The 20,190-nt window shown below is 35.7% G+C and overlaps 1 protein-coding gene across 1 annotated transcript in view; it reads left to right on the plus strand.

The window, feature by feature from the left end:
• LOC100241547 (uncharacterized) overlaps nucleotides 1-19,850 on the plus strand; it is a 61,123-nt gene extending 41,273 nt beyond the window's left edge. The window contains exons 7-13 of the mRNA XM_002268058.5: nucleotides 2,445-2,602; nucleotides 6,047-6,215; nucleotides 13,617-14,079; nucleotides 14,254-14,637; nucleotides 16,318-16,521; nucleotides 18,498-18,631; nucleotides 19,453-19,850. Coding sequence (XP_002268094.2) covers nucleotides 2,445-2,602; nucleotides 6,047-6,215; nucleotides 13,617-14,079; nucleotides 14,254-14,637; nucleotides 16,318-16,521; nucleotides 18,498-18,631; nucleotides 19,453-19,636 — 1,696 coding nt within the window. The 3' untranslated portion in view covers nucleotides 19,637-19,850. The remainder of the gene's footprint in view (nucleotides 1-2,444; nucleotides 2,603-6,046; nucleotides 6,216-13,616; nucleotides 14,080-14,253; nucleotides 14,638-16,317; nucleotides 16,522-18,497; nucleotides 18,632-19,452) is intronic.
• Nucleotides 19,851-20,190: the final 340 nt, after the last annotated feature.

The raw sequence follows: 20,190 nt of genomic DNA on the forward strand, positions 1-20,190 counted from the left end.
TTAACCAAAATATAACCATGTTATTCTCAACCTTCCATCCTTTGAATTTCGGGTCTTCTTTCATAGGTTGAGGCACTGCACCGGTGAGGTAGTCATCCTTCCCTCTACTGCATATGAACATCATGATTGCGTGAGACCATTGAAAATAGTTTTGCCCATTCAGTTTGTGTCCAGTAATGATAAGAGTAACACTATCTAATCCTTCATTATTGCTCAATGAGTGGAGGTGACTACTAAGGTTGAGGAGTCCTTCTTGGTGGCCATTTTGTATTTGGTCATGGATGGATTGAATGGTTTAGAATTAGCTTTGATACCACGAAGAAATTTAAGGGAAAAAAATACTTCTTTATTTATATATGAATGGTTGAGGCCATCTGTCTTAGAAAAGAAATCTAATCCTTGATTTTAGGAGAGAGTCTCATAAAATCAGGAAATAAAATTAGAATAAGAAATACAACTGTACCACAACTGTAACACAGTTGTAGCTATAACACAACTATGTCACAATTGTAGCTGTAACACAGCTACAACTGCAACATAGCTGTGCACACAACTGTACATTCCGGATTTCCTCCAGATTTCCACAAAACTAAAGAACAATAATCCTTAGGGCATAACTAGAATCAGTATTAAGCTATAATAACTAATTATAATTGTCCTAACCCTAAGAATAATAGGAGAACAATTCCAAGTGTAATTGACTTAGTTACCTAAAGATAAAAATAGGAAATCTAAAAAAATAAGGAATCTGAAAAGATGAAAAAAAACCTAAAAGATAGGGAAAATCCTCTAAAAGTAGGAAATTGTGTAATGGTAGGAAGCTAATCCAAAATGGACATGTATTCCTAACATTGCAAAAATTCTTCATACACTAGGCTGCATCATAAGTGGGGGTATCTTTGAGTCCTTGTAGGATGTTACTTACCATCTTATTTCTCTATAGGGAGCTGTTTCCAGAGAGTTTAGGGGCATTCATTTGGCATGATTTTGCTATACTTGAGAGAGGCTTGTTGAGACAGTAGGATTCAGTTTGGGTGGTCAACAGTTTGAGTTCCCTGCAGAAAACTTTAATTGATTTTTACTGGGGACTGGGCTGACGGGAATTGGGTTGTTTGTGAGATCACAATAGTAATGTGATTATTGCTTTCTAAAATAGATTAAATAGGTTAGGTTTATCTTACCTATCAATTTGATGGCATAAGGTGAGCCAGATGCCAACAAAAATCTTAATGCATTAGCAATCACCATTCATCGATGACAAGATGAAACAAACATTTTGTCATGGAAAGTTCTATTGACTGGTAAAAAAAAAAAAAAAAGCTTCCAAATTATAATGATTGGGTTCATCTCACGTGAAGTGGTTAACTGATGAAAATTAAAAAATTAAAAAAAAAAAAAAAAAAAAAGTAACTGCAGCATGGATTTATGCTTGCTATTCTTTGGGTGATCTAGATTGATGAAATGCTAGGACCTTTGAAGTCCAATGGAAGACTACATATATCTCGTGGAATAATATTTGTTAGCTTATTTTTATTAGGAGTCGACTAGGCATCAGAAGAGTGTGCAGTGACTTTAGGACTAAATTTCAATGGCAAATGGGTTGTGGGATGTTCAGTGATCAAGAGGGGCAGGGAGGTAAGCTTTTGCACAGCCAACTGAATTTGGATTGACGTATTATTAGAAAGTTTGTTTGAAGGGTGTTCATAAGGTGTTAGTAATCTTCAGATGGAGGGGTATTCAGCTGTTATTCTCTTATGGATGTCTCAAGGAAAAAGAGGGCCGGAAATTAGATTCTTGGATCTATAGGATTATTGACCTTACAAAAGGACTGGGATGCTTCTTGTTTAGAATGCCTGATCAGCAACTGGATGGCATATAGCTTGGCCAAATGATCAGCATTTTTGTCAGAGGCGTTTGTTAGGGATACTTCTGATCGCTTTTTCTGTGTTTGGTTTGAAGGATAGCTTGTACTTCTTCATTCTTATTTTAATTTATATCAATACAGTTTCTCTTGTTTCCTAAGAGCTTTATAAAGACCCAAGGTAGTATTCCCTATCTATAACAATGTAGGAAAGGCTGAGTATAAATATTGCAAGTATGCATTACATGTCATTGTGTATTTTTAACTGAACAAGAAAGTTTATTAGTTAAAGTGATCCACTACAGAAAGGAAAATTTGTGTTTCACACAAAATTAGTTAGCATTTAGTAGACAAACAATTTATTTCTTTAGTATTGATTTCTGCATCAGATTAGCTTTTTCCTTGTTGGCACCACATTGTTTTTCATTTTGTGAATAAAGTACATGTTATACCTTCAAATGGAACTAGTACCTATCCAATTTCTGATAATACTGTTAATTATTTTAAACCATCGTTCTTCTTGTTGAATTTGATGTCTTTTATTTGACCTAAAACATATGTAAGATTCCACCTCTATCTTCAGGCTGCTGGTGGAGTGCTTGACCAAGTATTGTGTAGTACGAGAAGCTATACGACATTTCCGTGCCCTTAAAAACTTTGAAGGGGGAACTAAAGTTTTGCATGATGAAGGGAACTTTGGGGATCCACTTTCTTTGTATCTTCGGGCTTTATGTAGGGAAGGTATGCATAAGAAAATACTTATATTACCATGACAAATAGTTTCATTTTTATTAGAATCTCATTTCCTCTTCAATTTTTCAAATTTTAATCATTTGAAGGCTGTTATCTGTGTTAACTTAATAATGATCTCATGTAGAGAGAAAATTTTGCACAATGGGAATCAAGCAGTCCTTTGATTAAGGTCTCTAATCATGGGAACTAAAATTGTGACATATGAATGTTTATAAGGATGAAAGCTGTTTTGAATTTGTGGGGGCTAGAATTTGACACCTTGCTTAGAAGGATGAAAGCTGCTTCAGTCTGATGGGAGTGCTATTTACCATTTTCTAAATGATAGTTATTGAATAGAAAATTGTGTTAGTTAAGATCAAAACTCAAAAACATTTCAAAATCCTGAGTGACTCCATAACGGGAAGATGGCTTTGTCCTTAACAAGGAATGGCGTTTCATTGTACTTGAAGCAGTATCCTTCAAAAAGCAGGTGTTTCTCTGGGAAACCCCATTTTTATTACTCATCTTCTGATGCCAACTTCTGTTTCATATAATCATTGAAACTTTCTTTCAGATTTATACTTACATGTTTTGATTCTTCAATATTGATGACCTTGTGCATGTCTATGTTTCTGTGTTAAAGGGTGAACTTACAGAGTTTGGCTGTCCTTTGCAAGAACTATGTCACCAATATTCTTCCTTCTTCTTTTCTGGCCTTCATTCTAGGAATTCAGTGATCAATTGTTGCATTTAAGCATTTTGTTCATCTTCTGGAATTTCTTTAGTATCTAAAAGTTTTCATGCTTTCTTTTTTAAACACCACTATGACAATCATTTGGCTGTTCTCCTGATAATTTCATCTTCAATGCATTTTACTGATAGTATGTACCAATAACATTTTCCTCTCCATTTATCCTCAAAGATAATTGCATTCATCTCCAAGCTTACAACCGAAAAAATAGTAAGCAATGCCAACTGCCATAACATCTTACTACGTGTACTTTTGCAAGACTTGTTAAGGCTAGTATCATCATATCTGCAATGTATCTAGAAGGAATCCAAGGAATGCCTAGAAGCCAAAATAACATGTGCAGCAAGCACAAGGCAATCGGACTACAAACAGAAAAGTGATTCTCAATCTCATCACTGTTTATGCAAAGGACACATCACTCTGGACCAAAGTCCTCCTAGGACCTCCTGATTAATAACCATTTATCAGTTTTATCTTTTTGTTGGCCTCTATCAGTGCAAAAACCTTGATTGTAGGTGAAACTTTGGACTCCTTTATAAAACTAGTTTGACGGAGTAATATGAGGTACTCACTCTTAATAAAAGCTAGGAAAAAAGGATTTGGAGATCATACCTTCTCATTAGGGATCAAAGGGATGGATAAATATAGTTCAACAGTGCATGACAATTGATAGATGATTAATTTCCCAACTTACAAATTATGAAGAAATGAAAGATTCCAAGAAAAAGTTGAAGAGGATTGCTCAAGAACAAGGGCAATAGGGTTGTCTCTACTCTCTTGAAATAGGAAATTGAAGCTGAAGATATTGATCTCTTCGCTGTAAATCTCTCCAGAACCAAATAATATATGTTAATGAACAAACTGGATGAAATCTTGGATAACCTGGTAGATAGCTTCAGCCAAAAAATTATATGTATTTTTTATTTGATTTTTGAACAGAAGGACTAAGGACAACTTCATTTATCTGAAAAGATAAATACAAGACAGACAAGCAAGGATGTACAAAAAGAAGTTTTAAAGTAACCAAGTGTCAAGCCCCACAAGAACTAACCCAACCTTACAAATAAAAACCAAGGTACAAAGAATAGAAACATAGCACATTCAAGGGAGAGGAAAGTCTCCAACAAAAAAGGCCAAATGCTTAGCTCATTGTTTGGCTAACTGATCTGCGACTTGGTTGGATTAAAGGGGAACCCAAGCGAGGGAGCAACCCAACTCACTGACAACATCCATAATTTTGTGCATCAAATGGTCAAACTTCCATGAAGCTCTTTCCTTGTTAATAACCTAAGATATAATAGTAGCCTGCAAAAGACCCTCTAACAATGCCAATATCTTTGCCTTTATAGCTAACCCCACTCCTTCCTGCTTATAGAAGAGACTCAACACTGTACTAGAGTCATCTCTAATCACGCCTCCAATACCCATCTGACTAGGGTTACCCAAGGAACATCCATCAAAGTTTTTACTTCACCAAACCTATTGGAGGGGGGGGACACCAACCAATCAACACTTTCTTCATCAACCTGTTTGAGAAACAAACACTCTTCCAATCAAACATAAAAGAAACAAAGGGAAGGTTAACTTAGTGACTAAGGCCCAAAGGGAAGGTTAACTTGGTGACTGAGGCCCAAAAGGAAGGTTAAAAGTAAATCAAGTCCCAAATGGCATCCATAGATCTCCATCCATCTTTGAAAATCCTCTCCAACCTGATAATTCATATCAAGGATAAAACAACCACCTGCTAAAGAACCTTCTCTTTTGGAATGAAGAAAGAGACAATTGGCCAATTCTCTACTCTTTTTACACATACTACAGTAATGTGGACTAAGAGGTTTGTAAGGCCAGCCGCCTCAATTGAAGCATATCGTTGGTATTAACACTCTTCTTAGCCACAAGCCTAGTAAAGGCCTTAACCTTTGGTAGAGCTTTTGAGTTCCAAACTAAATTTTCAAATCAGAAGTTTTGATGAAAATTGAAATTCCAAGATGGACTAGTAAAGGACTGACCTACAGCAAAGAAGATGAGCATATTCCTTGTTTTTGTTTTTCCTTTTCTATGACTTGAAGGATCACTCATCCTTCCTCTATCCTTTTATCTCATAGTTTAAAAAATGAAATTAGTCGTTTACAACATGCCAAGGTGTTTTCAATGTTGCTTGAGTCTGGATTTTTGGCAGTTGAGCTTTGTTTGGCTTCTTTAGGGCAGTGAACAAGCTTAAACAAGATGGCCGACAAAACCAATATTTAGTTCTCCATGAGCAACTTTTCATTTACTAGCTTTGATAAATATGAAGTTTCTAAATGACAATCACTGAAGTCAAAAGTAAAAATTAAAATAAAAAAAGTATGAATACCTTTTTCTAAATTTTGTATAATTCACTTGTAATTGCCATTTTAGTTTATAATCAATCTAATTTGTGATTTAAATGGCTGTTATTTATTTAATTATTATTTATATATTTCTTTTTTTATTATTATTTTATTTGTTCTGCAGCCTTAATTTGAAACATGTGTTATTAGATAATAGCAATGCTTTCAAATATCCTCTTAGTGTTGTCTATTGTAAATCCTTTAGGTTTATTGCTGTCCATGGCTACATTATGCATCATCTTTTGAGATTAAACAACTACTCACAGCTTTTAATCAATATTTTGAATCTATTTGGTGGGACCTCACTTTTGGTGTGATGTTTGAAATTAGGAAGGATTGTTGAGTTACTAGATGCTTTAGAAGCCATGGCCAAAGATAACCAACCAATTCCACCAAGAGCCATGATTTTGAGTAGAAAATACCGTACATTAGTTAGCTCATGGATTGAACCTTTACAAGAAGAAGCTGAACTTGGATATGAGATTGATTACATAGCAAGGTGTGTACATTTGCTTACTATTAATGATCAGCATGTTACAGTTTCATTCATTTATTTACTTACTGGAAAATACCTGTCTCATTCTTAGACATGAACTGTGGCTATTAAAATATATGTTCTTACATTTTTCTTTGAACTTATTTCAATCCTCTCCTCGTTTTTCTATGACATCTTTTACTTTTTGGGCTTCTTCAAAAATGCTGAAGACTAGGTTCATTACCAATCTACCACTTCCAGTACCTTGGAGAGCATGCCTCTGTAGTTACCTTCAAACTATGAAATTAAAGAAGGAAAAACTACAAATAAAGAGGAGCTATCTTTGAGGATCTAGTAGGAACCCCATCATGTAGTGTAGAGACGGCCTAGGTTCCGCACAAAGTAAAGAAATTTGCTTGTTTGTTGGCACACGGGAAAGTGAATACAAAGAGAACCTTCAAATGGAAAGGACTAAAAAAAGCTATCTCACCAATTGGTACACAATGTGGAAGAGGTACAACTAGAGTATAGGTCATCTACTAATTCATTGTCACGTCAAATTATTTATTTATTCATTTTTTATAGGCAATAAAAAAAATTACTGATAGTACCTAAGGAGGGATGGACCAAGGTACGCAATGTATAAAATATGTGCCTAAAGGTTAGCCAAAAAAAAAAAATCTGTCTTTCCTTACTTAGAGCTCAATCAATCCATAAAGCCTATCATATAGCCTCTAACCCATTCCAAAGAAATAGACATAAAATGAGATTTGATTACTTCATCTTGTTGTTTAGCATTGTTAAATGACCTCCTATTCTTTTCCTTTCATAAAGTCTAAAGCAAGCACAAAGGAGCAGCCCTTCAAGCTTTCTTCCACTTCTTCCCCTGGAATGAGCTGTGCCAACTAAAGAGATTCCCTCTAACTACAGAATGTGTCACCCAAATAAAGAATAAACCAGCTGCCACAAAATTCTTGCTCTGGAACAATGAAGAAGTAAATGATCAGCCAATTCTCCATCACCTTTATATCGTGACCTCTATTCGGTATAATCCAACCTCTCATTTTGTGCTAATCTAGCATTAGAGCTCATCCCTAGACGACTCATTCAAAGAAGCCTACCTTTGTTGGTATCCATGGATTCCAAACCATGTTTGCGAAGACAGGCTCACTACCTCTCTCGGATAAGGAAGCATGGAGAGATTTAATAGAGAGTTTGCCACATTTGGTTTCCTTATAGATTGTCCTATCCTCGTTGCTTCTAACTGGAATTTTATGCAATTTCTATGAAAGGACCTCTACTCCCTCAAGTTCCCAATTATTGAACCATCTTGCAAAGTGTACTAGAATTGGGTAAATCAAGTACATGAGAAGGATGAGGAATCCTCCCAAAATTTACCAAAAAAAAAAAAAAAACTAAAAAGACCTATACATCATATAGAACTAACCATATGAGAATATACAACATAAAACTCTCATCCCTCCAAGAGTATTAACACAGCTCCTTCGAATAGAAATCATAACAAATCTCCTCTCCTCTCTATACCCTCATGGTTTGCACATTGAATATCAGTCAAGTTGAATAACATTGAGAGAAATGCCCTTAACATTGTGGAACAAGAGGCCTAAAAGGATGAATAGGAATGAATTAGATTTCATAGTCTCTAAAGTCCTCCACTTATCCTTGAAAATTTTAGCATTTCTTTCCCTCCACACAATCGATATCAACGTGAAACAAGAAAATTTCCATAGTACTTTGCCTCTAATGGAACTCCCCAAATCCATTAACAAACTGCATATGATGGGTATAAGTAAAAAGCTTAACACATTGAGGTTTATCTCCAAGTCATCCATCACACTACATATGATGGGTGTAAATCAATAACTTCACAAATTGAGGTTTATATCCATGTCATCCATCACACCTTGGATATTTGCACACATTAGCTAAAAATCCCCCCCTCTAAGAGTAATATCATTATATTGGCAAAATTGGAATGTGAAGGAAAAAAAAAATATTTTATGCTATATTGAATAATCCTTTACAAAGGAAAAATATATATACAGATTACCTATAGCCTATTTAAGGAGAGTTTGTCATCCTATCACAATCCTATCAATCTGCAAAAATCAGGGGACAACCTTACTAATTACATGAAAATTAGGAAAGTGTTTCAATTAGGAAACTACTCTATTTTACCAAAATCCCTACAGTTGTATATTGATATTTGTAAGTCAGAGAATCACATAGATTCTCCAACACTCCCCGTCAAGCTTGTGAATAGATATTATCCATTCCTAGCTTGCTTGTAACCTTTTGGAATGAAGAGCTAGTCAATCCCTTGGTTAAAATATCTACCAATTGCCCATGTGTTGGGACATATGGTGTACATATTGATCCACTCTCAAGCTTCTCTTTGATGAAGTGTCTATTGACTTCAACATGTTTGGTTCGATCATGTTGAACCGGATTATGAGCAATGTTGATGGTCGACTTATTGTCACAGTACAACTTCATTGGTCCTTGCCACTTAATTTTGAGATCATCAAGAATGATTTTCAACCTCAAAAGTTCACAAATACCATGAGCTATGGCTCTAAGCTCTGCCTCGGCACTAAACCTTGCCACCACAATCTACTTCTTACTTCTCCAAGTTACTAAATTTCCTCCAAGTAATGTGCAATACCCTGAAGTTGACCTATCCACAACTGACCCAACCCAATCAGCATCCGTGTATGCTTTAAACAAAATTTCTTTCCTTGGGGTACTCTTGAGATGTCGGAGAACACTATAGGCAGCTTGAAAATGAACATCCTTTGGGTTATGCATGAATTGACTTATCACACTCACGGCATATGCTATATTTGGTTGTGTGTGCAAAAGGTAAATTAACTTGCCAACCAACCTTTCATATCTTCCTCAATCCACTGGTGTATCATCACTAGTCTCACCTAGCTTGTGATTTAATTCAATCTATGTGTCAATAGACTTGCATCCTAACATTCCAGATTCCTTGAGGAGATCAAGTACGTACTTTTGTTGTGATACAAATATTCCTTCTTTTGATCGAGCTACTTCAATTCCTAGGAAATACTTGAGCTTTCCAAGTTATTATATTTCAAATACCTTGGCCAACTGGTCTTTAAGTAATTGCATTTCCATTAGATCATTACCTGTCACAATTATATCATCAACATACACAATCAATGTTGTAACTCTCCTTGAAGTCGAGTGTTATATGTACAATATGTGATCTCCTTGACTTTGTTTGTACTTCATCTTTAACATTACTTTAGTAAATCTTCCAAACTATGCTCTTGGAAACTGTTTCAACCCATTCAAAGCTTTCTTCTACCTTCAAACTTTATTCATGTCAAATCATTGGTCAAAACTTGATGGTGCCTCCATATACACTTCTTTTTCCAAATCACCATGCAAAAATGCATTTTTCACATCAAATTGTTGTAAACACCAGTCAAAGTTAGCTGCCAATGATAAGAGCACATGCAGGGTATTATTTTTGCCATAGGTGCAAAAGTTTCTTGATAATCAACTCCATAAGTTTGAGTGTAGCCCTTGGTTACTAATCTTGTCTTATATCTTTCTAAAGACCCCGTCAACTTTATATTTTACTGTAAACACTCATTTACACCCCACAATCTTTTTTCCTTTTGGAAGGTCCACTATTTCCCAAGTTTGATTTTTATTTAATGCCTTCATTTCCTCATTCGTGGCATTTTTCCAATTCTTATCCATAAGTGCCTCATGGTGAGTTTGAGGAATTTGAATAGGATCCACTTGGGTGAAAAAGCTCTTGTATTGAGGAGATAGTTTGTCTAAAGAAACAAAATGAGATAGTGGATGTTGAGTGCAATTTCTAATTCCCTTCTTAAGTGCTATGGGAACATCTAGATCATTTATAGGAGGAGGTGTTTCTATACCTGATTGCAAATTGGACTCTTGAACTTGCATAAGTGAAGGAATGGACACCCGTCTCCTAGAGTACACTTGGAGTGGCTGAGCATTAGCAAGAACCGAGCCTAGAATTTCTATTTTAGGCTGATTGTTGCTTCTTTTTTATTTTATTAGAAACGAACAATTGTATTAAATTAGAAAAACAAGAGAAAGATGAGAAGTCCTCCCCAAGATGTGCAAACCTAATAAAAAAACTAAGAAAAACTCTGCTAAAGAAGAAGGGCTATACAAAAAGACAAAAGGCCTATACACGTATAATGAACCCAGACCTTGTAGACCCAACCCTAAAGTGTGCAAATCGATAACCAGTTAAGCTAAATTACACTCAAAGGATAAGGTTTAAAAATGTCTATACAGTAAGCTTAAAAAGAAACATAAAACTGAAGAGAATCCTACATCAACTCCGGCGTACTCCAAGTATCCTCGAAAATCCTAGCATTTCTCTCTCTCCACACAATCCACAACAAAGAGAGGCACACTATCCTCTAGAGAGTTTTGCCTCTGTTAGAATTCTCAAAACACTTGAAGGAGATCACCATTGTATCGCGAATGCTACCTGGCTGAACCCAATCCATCCCCTCCTAAGAAAAGATCGTATGCCACAAACCTAAAGTGATTGGACAGTGCAAGAAGAGATGATCAATCGTCTCACTACTCCCCCTACAAAGAATGCACAAATCAGGGCTAAGGGCTTTGAAAGACCTCTTTAATTGTAGCATGTCATTAGTATTTAACTTCTTATGTGTCACTAACCAATCAAAGGTCCTGACTTTAGAAGGGACTTTTGTCTTCCACAAAAAATTAGCACAATAGAAAGGAATAGAAATTGGATAAGGCTGGAAAGAACAAGTTTACTGAGAAAGCTCTTGAAGAGGACGAAACCCAAGCTTTTGCATCTGGAACAGAAGGAGATAAATGAACACTGGAAATTAGAGACAATAGTTTTTCAAGATCCCCAAACTCCGCACTAGATAGATTGCGACGAAAAGTGAAATCCCAAGACAAAGAAGTGTTATTACCCAGGATATCTGAAATAGGAAGGTTTTTGTTGTGGTGACTCTGAACAATCTTGGAAATTGTAAGCAAAAAGGTTGATCCCCCACTACAGATCTTCCCAAAAACGAATTCTGGTCCCATCACCCACCACAAAGCGAGTGTGTGTGGAAAAAACGTGGAGCATATGTGCAATGGTCTTCCAAAGGCAAAGATGTGACCATCTGACTATATTGTATGCATCCCATCCATTCGGATGTGTCCCATAGATGCTCAAGATAACCTGGTGCCAAAGGATAAAACTTTCCTTAGGGTACCTCCAAAGCCATTTCCTTAATAAAGTTTGGTTCCTCAGAGAAATTTTCCGAAACCCTAAACCACCAAACTCCTTAGGCCTACAAACTAAATCCCACTTGACCAAATGATCCCTTTTACCCTCCCCCAAACCCGACCAAGGAAAATCTCTTTGTATTTTTTCAATCCTTAAAGCAACTAAGGCTGGAATCTTAAAAAGAGAAAGAAAGTAGTTCGGGATGTGTGACAAACATGACTGAATTAGGGTGATTCTACCACCTAAGGACAAGAAGGCTCTTTTCCATCCGTCCAACCTCCTAGAGACTCTATCCATCATAGGGTCCCAAAAAGAAATCGAATTTGGGTTCCCCCCTAAAGGAAGACCCAAATACATTAAAGGTCAATCAAAGATTGCACAATCAAACAAAGAAGCCAACCTAGCTGTTTAACTTTGGCTAATGTTGATTCCAGAGAAAGTGCTCTTATTTAGATTAATCCTTAACCCTGACAAACGCCTAAACTGTTGGACAACCTTGTTGACTCATTCTTAACGGTTTTGATTGTGCTTCCTTGTCTTTCAGCATCCCTCTTGATTCCTTCTTCACTTGTTTTTGTGGAACCCATGGTAGACCCTTCTAAGAGTTGTGATTCAAGCATGACATCTTTTCGGCTTTCTTCGGCTTGGATCATTGAGAACACCCTGTAATGAGGGTAGAGTTTCTTTCCCTAAAACTTGCACTCGAACTTGGTCAAACTTAACATTAAGTCCTGCAAGAAACTCAAAAATCCTTTCCCTTTCTACAAACTTTTATAACATAGCAACATCTTCACTACATTTGAAAATTTTGATAATAATCCAATTCAAGCCAAATTCCTTTCATGACATTATAGTATTCAGTGATTGAAAGAGTACCTTATTTGGTGGTTGTTATTTTTGTCTTGATTTCATAAATCAAGGTTGTATCTTGCATCTTGGAATAGGTTTGGTGAACTGTTTCCCATATCTCCCTTGCTGCTGTTAGAAACATACAAGTCCCACTTACTTCAGGCAGCATCAAATTCCATAACCAAGACATGATCATTGAATCTTCCCCGTCCCTTTTAACAAATGTAGGATCATTCTGAGCAGGTTTGATTCCCATCAAATGGCTTAATTTCCTTTTTCCTTTTAGAAAAGTCTTCTCCACTTGTGACCATTGTAAATAGTTTCTACCATTCAATCGATACGACAATCGAATATTCTGCAACTCCTCTTTTGGAGAGTTTGGTTGCACCTCTGTAGATTGGTTTTCAGTAATCACAACAATAGGGTAAATTTCAAATGTTTCAGACATGGCTGAATAATGGGTAGGACTGAATAATGGACAGCTAGAAGGGATTTCTCAGAGAATCAAATTTATCAGAAAATTTTTCAACAAAAAAAGTTGTAGGATTTTGCAGAATTTTTTTTCCCAAAAAGTGAGAGCTTTGATACCATGAAGAAAAAAAAATTTATTTTCTGCTATATTGAATAATCTTTTACAAAGGAAAAATATATATACAGATTACCTACAACCTATTTAAGGAGAGTTTGACATCCTATCACAATCCTATCAATCCGCAAAAATCAGGGGACAACCTTACTAATTACATGAAAATTAGGAAAGTGTTACAATTGGGAAACTACTCTATTTTACCAAAATCCTTACAGTTGTATATTGATTTCTGCAAGTCAGAGAATCACATAGATTCTCCAACAGAATGCATATATTTAGTTCTTCTCATGCATCTTGTTCAATGCTTCTGCTCATAATTCTAACATAGGATTATCCCTTTTGTAAATTCATCAAGGTAACAATATTGTGTAGAAATTATGTATCTTGTTGGGCCTTTTTCTTTTTTCTTTTTTCCTTTTCTTTTTTTATTTTTATTTATTTATTTATTGGTAGTCTTCCAAAACTTCCAGGACAAATATTGTCTTCTCCACTTCTATCCCTAATAATTTATAAATAATCTTTATTTCTGAAAATTGTTGTAGTAAAAATTTTGAGAAATTAAATCAAAAAAAAATATTTTGAGCATTAGTGCAGTGATTTTTGGGAACTCATGCTTGAAATGATCTACTGAATGGAATTGATGTTAATTTTTCTGTTGGAATAACTACTAACTTTGCACATTAACCAGGTACATTGCAGAGGGAGGGCTTACAGGTGATCGCAAGCGATGGGTTCCACGAAGAGGAAAAACTCCTCTTGATCCTGATGCCCTTGGATTTATTTATTCAAACCCAATGGAAACTTCCTTCAAACAAAGATGTCTCGAGGATTGGAAGATGTACCATCGAAAGCTTTTGAAAACATTAAGGAATGAAGGACTTGCAGCCTTAGGGGAAGTATCAGAGTCAGATTATATCAGAGTAGAGGAGAGACTGAGGAAAATAATAAAGGGTCCTGACCAAAATGCTTTAAAGCCCAAGGCAGCTAGTAAAATGATAGTATCTGAACTGAAGGAAGAATTGGAAGCACAAGGTTTGCCAACTGATGGAACTAGAAATGTGCTCTACCAGCGGGTGCAAAAGGCCAGGAGAATAAATCGATCACGTGGTCGTCCCCTTTGGGTTCCTCCTGTGGAGGAGGAGGAAGAAGAGGTTAATCATTCCTTTATGACTGAGTCCCTGATTCATGTTGCTTTATGTGTGTGGCAGTTTTTTGTTTTTGCTATTGTTTTAATTTTTGTGGTGTCAAATTATGAAGGCCTGTAATGAATTTCTTGGTTGTAATTTCTCAAGTTTGATTATTAAATTGTGTTATCTGTTTGGCAGGTTGACGAAGAACTAGACGAATTAATTTCACGGATAAAGCTGCAAGAAGGTAATACAGAGTTCTGGAAGCGTCGCTTCCTTGGAGAGGACTTGACTGTTGGTCGTGGAAAGCCTATGGACAAGGAGAATTCAGAACTTCCAGATGTTCTGGATGATGCTGATATTGGAGAGGATACTGCAAAAGAGGTTGAAGATGATGAAGCTGATGAAGAGGAAGAGGAAGTGGAGCCAACTGAAAGCCAAGTAGCAGACAGAGTCAAGGACAAGGAAGTTGAAGCTGCGAAGCCTCTTCAAATGATTGGAGTCCAACTATTAAAAGATTCTGATCAAACTACTCCTGCAACGAGAAAATCAAGGAGAAAGTTGTCTCGCGCATCAATGGAGGTATGGGAGTATATGTTCATGCAAGTTTCAACTGATCAAACTACATTCTTCTGTACACTCTTAACTTAGTTCTTTTGTTTGTAGAGTACCTGATTTTGTTTTATTTTCATAATGCAATATCTTGGAGGTAGGGGTTTCTTTATTTTTTTCCTTTCTTTCCTTTTAAGGCCATTGTGCATACAAGGGGATTGGAACTTGCCCATAATGCTTGAAAAGTTTAAAATAGTGACAGCACCATCAATCAGGATGGTGATATCATCGTGCTCCAGTACAATGTTGGTCAATACACTATGATACACAAAAATATAATGAATGGAAGTAAATTTGATTTAAATAATAATAAATAAATAAATAGACTACATGAAACAAGCAATCTTGTAATCTAGAAGTTCACCTCATAGACAACAATGTAGGTTGATCACGGTTGTACATATTACTATCTTAAAGTACTTAATGCTCTTATTGGATACATGGATTTGTTCCCAAGTTGTCTTCCATATATAATATGTTAAATGGTGTAAGCAATCTGTAAGGAACTATAGTTTTTTCTAGAAAACCTGCATTTTCATGTAGAGATACATATTGATGTGTATTCATTTTGTATACCACTGCATACAGGCTTGTTCAATGCCTACAGCACATTGTCTGTGTGTCCATTATTTATGTTTGTCAAAAAAACAGAGTATGACGAGAAAGGAATCAAGAAACATGTTTTCATTTTGTCTTGAAAATGTTATTAATAGTACAAGATAGTTTCATTTGTGTGTTTTGATAATGCAATTGAAATTTTTTTTTCCTAGCTGGTTTCAGTGTTTGGAAGAACTTGCCTCAAAGGGCCAGAGGTAGAAGGATAATTATTTTTTTTTTTTTTTTTTTTTCCTATTAGGCCTTTTTGCTGTGTGGTGTAAGGTTTTATTTGTATGGAGTTATCTTGCCAATATTGACTCATAGGAAGGAAGAGAGAGAGAGAGAGAGAGAGACATCTTTGTAGACTCCCAATAAATTCTACTTGATCTAGAAGCATTCATCGCCTTCTCACACACTCTCTAGCATGATTGAAAAACTTCGTAATTAGAGCATGATTCCCAAGTTTTAGCACAAAAAGCATGATATAAAAGACAACATCTATAACAACCAAAACAAAAGAAAGAAAGAAAAAACCCAATGCAGTTGTCCATTCATGTCATGGCCATAATTGCTCAAACCAGTCTTGGTGTTGTGGTGTGTCATATGCTCATCTAATGTTCACTGTCATCCCACCTGATTATATAGAACAGAAGTTTTCTGTCCTTTGGTGGCAAACATACCCTTCCACTTATAAATTTCATTAAATCAATCTCATTGTGACCTAATTGCCCTTATTCTCAACTCTTGACCAACAATAAAATCTTTGAAGGCAGCCTCCTGTCAGTTAAGGAGGGCCTGGGTTTCCATTTTCCTGCATCTTGGCTTGTGCATTTAAGTGAAGATGTTATCAAGGATAAATTATTTCTGGTCTGGTGTTTCTTCTAAATCTTTAACAATCTCTTGAAATGAAAATGCCACAGCTTTTTTATTTGCATTTGAGTTACTTGGCATGTGCATTTCATTTCCTCTTTCTCCAACTTTGGAGATGTTTATCTATCACCATTTTTTCTGTCAAAAACAGAAATTCAATACATTTGTTGCATACGGATGCAGGACTCTGATGATGATGACTGGTTTCCTCTAGACATACATGAGGCGTTTAAAGAGATGAGAGAGAGAAAAATTTTTGATGTATCAGACATGTACACAATTGCTGATGTTTGGGGTTGGACTTGGGAAAAAGAACTGAAGAACAAACCTCCTCGTAGTTGGACACAGGAATGGGAAGTTGAGTTGGCAATCAAAGTAATGCTGAAGGCATGTTCGCGTATCTTGTGCTTACATCCTACTGCATTTCTGATTCTAGTATTATTTCACATTATACATCATCTTTCCTCATCTATATGAATTACTCCTAGTTCAGTTGGTCTGTTTAGTTTGTATTTATCATTTTCTCCCCATCACTATGGTTCCTTGGAATTGCATATGCTTAGTTGATTTTTTTTTTCTGGAGTTCAGCTAATTTTTTGAACTTGTTAGTCTGTCATTCATGGATGACCATTGGCATGTCGTATCAGTGGAACAAATATAGAGGCTATCTCAAAATCCAAAATATTGGAACTGTAAAGCACCTCCTAATTTTGCTATTCCTTTTCTTTAATATTGAGTACAGAACCCATGTCAGAATTGAAATTTTGAAATGGCTATGTAACGACAAACTACTAAATTAACATTTCCTTTTTTCTGATGTTGAATATCTAACCTGCTTTCCAATTGAAACCAATATCAGTATTCGTCACCATTGTTTAGCAAAGTTCAATTCTTTGGGGGCTGCTGTGTCAAATAACTGGTGTCTGTGATGGATATCATAGCCCATTGAATTCTAACACACTGATTTGGCTGAACTTCCTTAAATTGATGAATTTAAGATGTTCCTGAGATTTTTTTTCTTTGTCTTAGGTAAAGATGTTATTTATTACCCTTGTTTTCTCTCCTCTCCCTTTCCTGTTTCCATTTGTTCCTTTTTTCCATTACTTACTGCACACGGGAAACCAGCTTTGTCTATTATAAATTTGAAGAAACATTCTGCAATATTTTATGGTATAACAGGTAGGTCTCTGCAAGGTTCTCATGTACATCCAAATAATAATTTAGTAATCCCAAAAGCTACTAAACTATATGTTTATGTATATACGAAAATGAATATGAAAATTTTTTATTACCATCTCATGAGTTTCTCAGGACAGGAGGGGGAGTATGGGGATGAGATACAAGGATTTGGAAGATCTTAAATGTCAAGAAAGAGATTGACTGTTGCTTTTCTTGGATGTGGAGGTCCACCAATTACGTAGTAGGTTGGTTGGCTAAGAGAGGAGCATTGTTCTGTAGACATGTTTGTCAAGGACCTCCTACTTCCCTACGGTTTATTTGGGTTTTTGGTGCCTTGCTAGTGTTAAGAGGGTGTTGAGACTCTCATTTCTTGTGTTGGTGCTGATATTCATTAGTTCTTTCAGTTTTGGCTGAAGAATAACCAACTTTTTCTTTCCACTATATAAATTTTCTTATTGGGAAAAAAAAATTCAACAATTTTTATTATCATTTTGTTTATTCTGTGGTTGTCAAACTATAGCAAAAATTCATACTAATAAAGGTTTCAAGAACTTATTATTGAATTGAGCAATATGGTAAACATCCTTAGCAGGTTATTGTTGTATTTCATTCTTCTGTTTTATAAATTGTTAGGAAAGATAATGAATTGTCATACATATGGATAAAGGAACTTTCTAAATCTGCAACACTTGTAGGCATAAACTTTTCTTTTTAATGTTATGTCTTGTCATATTTTGCTACTCCACCAGGTTTCAATCGTTACTTGCATCTTGTGTTTTAGATATTTTTGTTGAAACTGAAATTCAGTGCCAAAATTGATGTATCTATTGACATGTCTGCATTTCGAACCTCGAGTTCTCCATGTACACCTTTGAAACTTTCACTACAATGAAATGTTGTATTTATCATTCCATGCTGCATTTACATATTGATATATCATGTGGCTTCCCTAAGGATTCTGTAGAAAGACTGCACCAAAAAGAATCTGTTTTCTTTGGTCATCCTGATACTGAATATTTGCTGTTGCCAAAATAATTCCCTTTTATCTTTCTCCTTCTGAGCTAATGCACCAAAAAGAATCTGTTTTTTCCTATCACCCTGATACTGAATATTCACTGTAGCCAAAATAATTGCCTTTTATCTTTTTCCCTCTGAGCTAAATCAAATATTGAATTATATTTCAGGTAATAGAATTGGGTGGGACACCAACTATTGGAGACTGTGCTATGATACTGCGAGCAGCTATAAGGGCTCCTCTCCCTTCAGCCTTCTTAAAAGTCTTGCAGACAACGCACAAACTCGGTTACGTCTTTGGGAGGTAAGATTAAGCTTCTGAAATGATAATTGCAGATGACTTATATTTAAAAAAATTCATATTGAATCTTGTCAGACGTGCCAGCTAAAAACAAACAAGCAATGTTAGAATCACCTGAGCATTTTCCAATATTTGTTTCAGAATTTGTTTTCTATCATGATATCTAATGCATTTCTGGAAAAGACGTACTAATGGAAGAATTCTAAAACATACTAAACATGAGTAGCACACTGAGTTGTTGCTGCTTGTTATAAAATGTTTAAAGACTTGGTTCAGACCATTTTGTTGGTATCAATCCTCATTCTTGGATTGGGCTTTGACCATCTCATCTAAAAACCAATAAGTGTTGAATGAGGGTAGGCTCAGCCTTTTATGACACTGGATTACCATCATTTGGGTAACCCATTCCGAGCTTTTTAGAGTGGCACTGTTGCACCCTAACACTCGTATTGTATCATATAGTGCTTGGGTTCTCTGCTTGAGAATATGAGTACAAGCTCCCTTAACTGCTACATAATGGTTATTTATATGCAAGTGAAATCTCTCAATATCCTCAAGAATTAGAATATTGCAATTAGTATTGTGGGGATAAGATCTGCAGTACCTGTGGCCTCATTTGAAGCTAGTAAATCTCAACTTGGCCACTTGAAATTTGCAGACGGTATAGAGTTACCAAATGCTTATTAATTATGCTGAATGTATCCTGATTTCTGTGCTCAGATCAGTTCTCAAGAGGTTGAAACCATGTAGGTTTTTATCAATCCAATCTAGGATGGTTTCATTGAGAAAATTGTGTCTTGATGTTTCCTTTTTTCCTCTTGCAGTCCCCTTTACAATGAAGTCATCATTCTATGTCTGGATCTTGGGGAACTGGACGCAGCCATAGCCATAGTTGCAGACATGGAGACTTCTGGAATTGCAGTCCCGGACGAAACCCTGGACAGGGTGATATCTGCTAGGCAGATGATTGATACTGCTGCCACTGATGACACATCATCACAGCAATAACAACAGGTATTTCTTGTATATTCCCCTTTCCTTAGGAACCAAAAACATCATTTTGCATGCAGCTCTGCCCTGTGCCAACCACTTGCATTTTTCAATGTCCCAAGATCATACCTGAAATTGGTAGTTGTAGTGTAACTGTAAGGTTAACTACTACATTAACATATGAAAATTTTCAAATTTGAACTTAATTATGATTTAAGCAATTATTTGGTAATGGTTTATTGTATTATATTTCTTTATATCGTCTAATTTAAGGCTTTATTATTTGGATAGTGAAACCTGAAAAGGACAGGAAAGTATGAGACAGAAAATAATGAGGAAAACAGGGTAGTGAAAAAGAAAAGGCAAAAACGATAAATAAGATTAAACTTGATCATTTCTTTAATGGAATTCCTCTTATGCATAAGGACTACGTTTGGTTGGTGTGGGATATGATTGGATAGAATAGGATACGTGTATTCTACGATATCATATCCCAATGAATATGAATTACATATTGATTTTCAATATATATATATGTATATGAAATATAGATTATTTTTAATGTTTAAAAC

This window comes from Vitis vinifera, chromosome 4 (genome assembly GCF_030704535.1).
Source record: "Vitis vinifera cultivar Pinot Noir 40024 chromosome 4, ASM3070453v1".
Lineage (NCBI taxonomy): Eukaryota > Viridiplantae > Streptophyta > Magnoliopsida > Vitales > Vitaceae > Vitis > Vitis vinifera.